Consider the following 8,330-nt stretch of genomic DNA (forward strand, 5'->3'; position numbering starts at 1 on the left):
GGGGATGTATTCTAGACTGGTTTGCTCGCTATTTCTTTAGTCGTGTGCTGGAGGGTCATGTTGGCAGTATTGAGGCGCCATAGGTTAGGACATCACCCATGTGAAAGGAATAACATATATTGCTCGGCGCACTCGTTCCCCTCTCCTCATCTCCCCCCTGTAGTGCAAGATGTAACTGATGGTGATACAGATTAATTATTGGTAGATGCATTGGACATGGCAGGGAGGGATGTGATAAACGTCTAGCATGAGTCTAGTCATTAGAGGTGCCCCCCCCCGTGGCATCAGGACAGCTCCACCACCCGTCCACAGCCCCAGCTGCTAACCACAGATCTTCAGGGAAATAAGGTCATTTTGCCCATTTCCAACATGGCGCTGTGAGCACACGGCGTGACGTCATGCAGGCGGCGCCGTCCCGGAAGTACTTGCTGCGGATATAGCGGAAGTCTTTCCCTTCTTCCGGTCTCTATCGTATCGGCCGCTGGGGAAGATGGTGAGTGTCTGGGTGGCCGCGCCGGGGAATCCGCCGGCATCTCCGCCATCCTGTCCCGTCGGGGCGGCTGCCGGCCGGGTGTGGGGAGGGGCTCGCGCGGCGGAGCGGGGAGGCCGGGTATTAGTGCTGGTTGTCGGCCAAGGGCTGTGTGTAGCGGCCGGCGGTGCGGAGGCCCTCGGAGCCGCTCGGTCTGTGCAGTCAGCGGTTACTATGGCTACCTGCCAGCGCTGTAGTGGGGGCCCTGCTGGCGCGCCCTCTGCCGGCGGTGTGTGGCTGGGGGTGCAGGGGGCACATGTGGATGGTTGGGGCGGCTCAGTGCCGGCCTGCTGCTTCTCCTGTTTCCTCATCCATGTTCTGCAGTTGCGCCATTATCCAGATCTCTGCTTGCAGTCAGTGAATGTTCCGTCATATAAGTAGAACTGTCGGCGGATCTGTCAGACTCCAACATGGCGGCCGGACCCGGCGGACTGTAGTGGTTCTGGCAGTTTACCGGAGAAGGAGCGCAACGCTGTTCTTCACGCCATCAATGATGGAGCCGCTGGATGGAGAAAAGCAACAGATGTGGGCGGAGCCTCGGGGCGACCATTGGGGCGCAGAACCCCGATGACTCGCTGAGCGGCAGCGCCGCAGATCTCTTCTGGCCTCGCTTCATTCGGAGTGAGCAGGCAGTCGGAGACGGATGGCCGCCTCTTCTCACGGCCCACAGTTGCTTGGCTTTTGGCTCGCCTGAAGGCTTGGAGCGGCTGGCGGTTGCCGTGGTTACAGAAGAGTCCCTGTGACTTTGGCACAATTACTTGGGGTCCCGCGTGTTACTAATACAGTGTGGCTCGGGGTCCGGCTCCTCACCGAGGGCCACATCAGCCGTATGGCAGGGGCTCGGCCACATGAGCGTATGACCAGCGCCATTTTTGTGCACTTATTAAGCAGTGACTAAAACTGATGGGGTTCGGTCACACGAGCGGATCTCTTCTTGCAGTGTGCGGTCATTGGGCGGGCCGTAGGGGCAGCAGCGAGGCCGTATGGTGCCGGCGCAGTAATGTTTCTATTCACTGACTGCAGAGCTCTTGAACACGATGAGGGGTTGGGATGCATGGCAGGAGGCTGGATCACGCGGATTCCACGCTGGCGCTGCGCCGCCTCCTGCATTTATCAGTGATGTTCCATAACAAATGTCTGAACATATGACATCCGCTGATTTCGCTTTGTGACTGAGATAAATGCTCGCCGTTCGCACGGTCGGATCCGTTTTCCTGCCCGCCGTTTTACAGCGTTGCTTTGTTTCACTTTAGACGAAGGGAACATCGTCATTCGGAAAGCGCCGCAATAAGACGCACACTCTGTGCCGCCGCTGCGGGTCCAAGGCCTACCATCTGCAGAAGTCCACCTGTGGCAAGTGCGGGTACCCAGCCAAGCGCAAGAGAAAGTGTGAGTACCCCAAGTTACTGGAGGGGGACGAAAAACAATTGACTGCTTTTTTTTTTTTGATCTGTGATACAAGTTTTTGTGGGGGAAATGCCTTTTTTTAATCTTTATTGGACTTTTTTGATACTATTTTAGTCCCGCATTACCCATGCGTACTTCATTCTACATCGCCTGTGACCTCAGCCTGCTAGACTCTGGGGTCTCATAGGCTGAGTGGCATGGCGGGCCTTGTCAAGCTTCCGCCTGCAATGGGAACACATTGGTACCGTGCGATCGCGGAGCCTGGCTGTCTGTAGTTAGCTGAGCCACCACCTTAAAAAGATGTGCAGGTGTAAAGCCCAACAGTGACTGCTGTAAAAGGCGTATTTGGGGTCACTAAAGGGTTAACTTACTGAACCTCTTGTGTGTAAGGATACTGACCCCAGTACTGACAACCCCGATGCAGGGGTTAAAAAAACAAACCGGAGAGTGCTTACCTGAATCCCGGCGGTCCGGCGTCTTCATACTCACCTGCTGAAGATGGCCGCCGGGGTCTGCTCCCTCCGTGGACCGCAGCTCTTCTGTGCGGTCCATTGCCGATTCCAGCCTCCTGATTGGCTGGAATCGGCACGTGACGGGGCGGAGCTACACGGAGCCGGCATTCTGCACGAGCAGCTCCATTGAATACAGCAGAAGACCCGGACTGCGCAAGTGCGGCTAATTTGGCCATCGGAGGCCGAAAATTAGTCGGCACCATGGAGACGAGGACGCCAGCAACGGAGCAGGTAAGTATAAAACTTTTTATAACTTCTGTATGGCTCATAATTAATGCACAATGTACATTACAAAGTGCATTATTATGGCCATACAGAAGTGTATAGACCCACTTGCTGCCGCGGGACAACCCCTTTAACTGCTTACATGCTGCGGTTGGGGGGCCTTCGGTGTCCCGTCATCTCTTCCATGGCGCACTGATGCATTGCCTTGGCTTCCTGGGGTCTCGGCTCCTTAGGCTACTGGTGAAAATACTAGTATTAATAAAAACTAGCTCTGCTTATAAAGGAAATGCATACAACTTATGCGGTTCAGACTCTGCCAATAGTGCCCCCCCCAAAGGTTGTGCCGATGACCCGCATGATGCCGTTAACCTGCCATTTTTACACCTTAAAAAGCAAATCTCACCCCAACCTCAAAAAAAGTTTTTCGATGTCATCCCACTTAGAAATTTGTAAAGGTTTTCAGTCCATTTATATAGTAGGTTAACTGGTCCCTTTAAGAACCACGGCTCACCCTATGAAGTCCAAGCCCTCATGCGGCCGTTGTCAGAAAAATAAAGCCGTGGATGAAATAATGGTAAACCAATGTGGCGGCTCGTTGCGTTCAGTCGCTGGATTGGTTGTAGCTGCAGATCTGCTCCCATGGCTTCGCACTGCCGCTGGCGGACGCTTCTGCCGCTGCCCTCTTGCCGGTAACAGTTGGTTTGGTGAACTTTATGGATCTTTCTTTAATATTTTTAGACAACTGGAGCGCCAAGGCCAAGAGACGCAACACCACCGGCACCGGCCGCATGCGACACCTGAAAGTTGTGTACCGCAGATTCAAGTAAGTCTGGCCGTGGCTGCTGCTCCTAGAGGAGTTCTGTCACGTCTTCTGAGTGCAGTTTATCAGCTGTGATTTTTAAAGGGGGTATTTCTGGACTTTTAACCCCTTGTGGTACTGATGGCCTAGCATCACAGTAGGTCATCAACTGTTAATTGGTAGTAGTCTGCTGCTCGTGTTCCCCGGCGATCAGCTGATCTCAACCCCCTGCATTCATTGCAGCAAGACCGTACTTCCACATTCGGGTTGGAACTTGAAGTGCAATAGAAGGTACAGCTCCTGTTGATTTCAGCTGTACCTTCAGTTGCATTTCTGGCTCTAACCCCAATGTGAACGGAGCTGTCAACATTTGACCCACTGAAGTGAGTACGGGGGCTGAGATCAACTGGTCACAGGGGTCCTGAGCAGTGGACCGCTGATGATAAATGCAAGTGGTGTCACTAGGCTCTGCTCACAAGGGTATCCATGTCAGAATTACTCAATGTGGAGATTCACTCAAAAAAAGGGCAGCAGGGTGCATTTTTTTCAGTGGTATTCCCACCATGATTCCACTGCTAAATCTCTGGCAAATGAGTAAGATGCGGATTTGTCATTGTATTTACTCAGTGTATTGTAAGGGTTAAATTCACGGCACAAACTGTGATGTCTGACGTTTGCTGTGTCGTTCGCAAATCTGTCAATCTCGTGCAGCTGCGGACTACTGGCACATTCACAGAAGCCAGTCGATTCTGCCCACAATAGCGCTAGATGACCCGCCTATGTGCTGAGCCACGGTTGTGCTTGATTAGTACAGACCTGTTGATATAGGAGATGTCATCCATGTTGCTCACAGCAAGTGTGTCTGGGGGTGTGTTAAAAGAAAAATATGTTCATTAAATGGAAAGAGGGGGAAATATCTAAAGAAGAATATAATGCAGTCTGCAGAAACTGTAGGGCAAGTGTCAGAAAAGCTAATAATGAATTGAGGCTTGTCAAAGCAAAAGAAAAATCAAAGAGGCTCAATTGGATGCTTACAGGATGAAAATGGTGAATTGGTTAAGTATGATGTTGAGAGGGCCGAGCTATCTATAAACAGAGATGGTGAGGGAACACTTAGCTAACTTGTAAGTCTCCAGGTTCAGATGAATTACATCCTAGGATACTGAAGGAAGCAGCAGAGGTAATTGCTGAACCACTCGCTGTAATTCCTATAGAACAGAAGAGTCCCAGAAGATTGAAAAAGGGCAAATGTTGTTCCTGTCTTCAAAAAAAAAAAAAGGAAGAAGGTGGATCCAGGAAACTAGAGGCCTGTGAGCCTGACTTCTATACCGGGAAATATGTTTGAACAAATTATTAAACCGCATGGATGCAAGTACTTGGATGAAAATGGAGTAATTAACCAGAGACTGCATGGGTTTGTAATAAACAAGTCATGTCAGACTAATCTAATTTCCTTCTATGACGATCACCGACTAGGTTGATCAGGGAAATGCGGTGGATATACTATATCCTGACTTTAGTAAAGCATTTTAAGAAAGTATCTCATGTCATCCTTATGGAAAAACGACCCAATATAGCCTTGACAAGACAACTGTCTGTTAAAGGATCTGGGAATGTTTAATTTACAAAAAAGGCAGCTGAGAGGAGACTTAATAGCTGTCTACAAACATCTGAAGGGCTGTCACAGTGCAGAGGGATCAGCCCTATTCTCATCTGCATAAGGAAAGACTAGAAGCAATGGGATGAAACTGATAGGGAGGAGACACAGATTAGATATTAGACAGGGAGAGGGACCAATGAGTGGAACAGGTTACCACGGGAGGTGGGGAGTTCTCCTTCAATGGAAGTGTTCAAACAAAGGCTGGACTGACATCTGTCTGGGATGAAATGGTGATCCTGCATTCCTGCACTGATCTTTCTGCCATTATATAATGGTACCGTAGTGCTGGCTGTAGTGAGCAGATGGCATGTGACATTCTGGAAAGGCCCCGATAACAGAACGGCCAGTAATCTACAGTAAGAATACCCTGCCGGACGTCTTCTGACATCGAAGCTGTACAGCCTTCCGTCAGAAAGTCTTTAGATGTCACTGTGGATTGGACAGGGTTAATGCTGACTGTGTTTGGTTATACATTGAATGATCACCCCCATCAGCATCCCCAAGTCATGAGCACAAGTTATGGCAGCTGGGTGCCTTATAATGGTTTCCCAGGGCTATCATGTACATAGCCAGCAGCATGATTAATAAAGACATGTCCCACTGACAAGTGTATTACAGTGCTGGACAAATATATTGCAGTGCATTATACCAGAAATAGGAGATTCCTCTAGGACAGTGGTGGCGAACCTATGGCACACTGCCAGGGCGGCACGCAGAGCCCTCCCTACTGGCACGCGCTGCCATCGGCCACTCACCACTTTGGTGTATACCGGCAGGGGCCGCTGGGGGATGTCACTATTAATACTGGGGGCCGCTGGGGGATGTCACTATTAATACTGGGGGCCGCTGGGGGATGTCACTATTAATACTGGGGGCCGCTGGGGGATGTCACTATTAATACTGGGGGCCGCTGGGGGATGTCACTATTAATACTGGGGGCCGCTGGGGGATGTCACTATTAATACTGGGGGCCGCTGGGGGATGTCACTATTACCGCTGGGGTATGTTTACATGTGGCAAAAATTGGCAAGGTGGTTTCAAAATGGACAGGGTGCAGATTTTGGATGCGGAAATGCTGCAGAACTTTCCACAGAAATTTCCGCATCCAAAAAGCAGCCGAAATCTGCTCCCTGTCTATTGTAGAACAATGGAGGTAAAATCATATGTTGTGATAAGCCTCGCCCCCCTGACATGTTGGCACTTTGCAATAAATAAGTGGATTTTATGTTGCAGTTTGCTCACTCGGTCTCTAAAAGGTTCGCCATCACTGAACTTTGAGGACTAGACGCTGTTTACAGAACTTTTTTGAGCTGTATATTTTTTTTTTAATTTCCCTTCCCCAGTTTAAAAAAAAAATAATAAATAAAACACAGACCTATTTTTCCCCTCCTGAAAAGTCCCTTTTTGACAGTTGTGCTTGGCATAGTTGCCCCCATATACTGGCGTGGTCGCACTTCTCCAGCGCCGTCCTGCTTATCCATGATGTCTCCATAAATGTCTGAACAAATGACATCCAGTGATTTCATGTTCCTACTGAGATAAGCGCCTCCGATCCTCCATGTCTCATCTGTCGCTGATGTTCCTGCTAACGCTTCTCTCTCCCCTTACAGGAATGGTTTCCGTGAAGGCACAACCCCCAAACCTAAGAGGGCCGCCGTCGCTGCTTCCAGCTCATCTTGAGGACAGAAATTTGTTAAAATAAATGTTTAAAAAACAGAAAAAAAATGTCTCCTCCCCCCTGGTGTCTGACCGTGGTTTGTGTGTGCCGTGTTTTATGACCCCTTGGTTACACTTTGGTTGTTCAGTTTTCTCACGGCAGATTCCCTTTATAAACCTAGTGAGATCAGCTGGACCCCCACCCCCCAAATAACTTCTGTATGGCACATATTTCATGCACGATGTATATTACAAAGTGCATGTATATGGCCATACAGAAGTGTAGTGTTTAACTCTATTTTGCTGGACAACCCCTTTAAGGCAATCGGGCTCATCAATGCACAAGAATAGTCGTGGGCCGTGTTAAGGCCCATTTCCACACGATTATCGCTCAAAAGCCATCTTTTGAGCGATAATCGTTGTGTATAAAGGTGCGCCTATAGCTGACTTCCGGGCCGCATGCAATCCTCGTCTCTCAGAACGATCGGACTGCAGGATGACATTCTTTACCAGCTGCTGTTCTGCTCGAGAACAATTGTGATGTATTTAGAGAGCAGATCACCGGCTGTTCACTAAATACCTGCAATGAAGTACTAAAGGGCTGGTTTAGCCAATTAGTACTATGCAAAATAATCGCTGAAAGCTGTCCGTTTCTGACACATTTTGAGCAATCATCTGTGTGTGTAAATGCACCGTACCTCTCCTTTGATTTTTAGGCTAATTTAGACGGAGCTAATGTAGCATCATATTAACCCCTCTATTCCGGCCCTGATACCCTCAACTACTTCTAGTTCTGCTTAACTGAACGGAGGGCCCTATCCAACCTCATGATGCTGTACGTTTGGGTCAGATAATCTACGGGGTATTTCTGGTGTTCTGTTAAGCTTTACACCTATAGGATCCTCATTCGTTGGATGCTTTCCTCCATCACAACGTTACATGAGACATCACCACGTAGTTGGCAGTGACACCCCGGCCAGTCTAGCCCCGATGACCCGGCCTCGTTGGAAGTCACTCAGATCGCTGGGTTTTCTCATCTAATGTGGATTCGCACTAAAACCGATCCATGGAAAACTTGTGACATGATTTTATGCCGCACTCCGGGGTCACGGGCAGCGTTTCCATGCAAGGAAGCCCCAATTGTGAGAGGGCCGGGGCCCTAATGAAAGGTCCATTTGGTGCATATCGACCTGTTCAGGTCTCCCTGCTCTTTCATGTGCTCTTCGCCCTCATTCACTGCAGTTTGCACCGTTATATCTGTTAAGTTCTGATTTTCAGATAACAATAATAATAAACTTTATTTGTATAGCGCCAACATATTCCACAGCGCTTACATAGACAGGGGGAATACAGAAAGACAAAATACAAACATTACAGAACCACGGTTACATAGTAATCAATTGATGGAAACAATAGGGGTGAGGGTCCTGCTCCAACGAGCTTACATACTACAAGTAATGGGGTGATACAGAAGGTAAAGGGGCTGGAGATGTGCATGGTATGGAGAGGTGGAGAGTGAGGGATGCTATACACACACAGACA

General features: G+C 49.2%; 1 protein-coding gene and 2 non-coding genes across 3 annotated transcripts; all 3 read left to right on the top strand.

Moving 5' to 3' along the window:
- Positions 1-403: 403 nt before the first annotated feature.
- On the top strand, positions 404-6,857 carry RPL37 (ribosomal protein L37). Its single transcript, XM_066602388.1, has 4 exons — positions 404-493; positions 1,783-1,918; positions 3,412-3,496; positions 6,743-6,857. The coding sequence occupies exons 1-4, from the start codon at positions 491-493 to the stop codon at positions 6,810-6,812; spliced, it is 294 nt and encodes a 97-aa protein (XP_066458485.1). The 5' UTR covers positions 404-490; the 3' UTR covers positions 6,813-6,857.
- Positions 1,637-1,713, top strand: LOC136630992 (small nucleolar RNA SNORD72). Its single transcript, XR_010792993.1, has one exon. It is a non-coding gene; the product is annotated as a small nucleolar RNA SNORD72 (small nucleolar RNA).
- On the top strand, positions 6,603-6,677 carry LOC136630991 (small nucleolar RNA SNORD72). The gene has a single exon (XR_010792992.1). It is a non-coding gene; the product is annotated as a small nucleolar RNA SNORD72 (small nucleolar RNA).
- Positions 6,858-8,330: the final 1,473 nt, after the last annotated feature.

This window comes from Eleutherodactylus coqui, chromosome 5, assembly GCF_035609145.1.
Source record: "Eleutherodactylus coqui strain aEleCoq1 chromosome 5, aEleCoq1.hap1, whole genome shotgun sequence".
In the NCBI taxonomy this organism is placed as follows: Eukaryota; Metazoa; Chordata; class Amphibia; order Anura; family Eleutherodactylidae; genus Eleutherodactylus; species Eleutherodactylus coqui.

Coding starts and splice junctions, on each gene's coding strand:
- RPL37 (XM_066602388.1), top strand. Junction 1,919..3,411: donor AGCCAAGCGCAAGAGAAAGT/GTGAGTACCCCA, acceptor TAATATTTTTAG/ACAACTGGAGCGCCAAGGCC. Junction 3,497..6,742: donor GTTGTGTACCGCAGATTCAA/GTAAGTCTGGCC, acceptor CTCCCCTTACAG/GAATGGTTTCCGTGAAGGCA.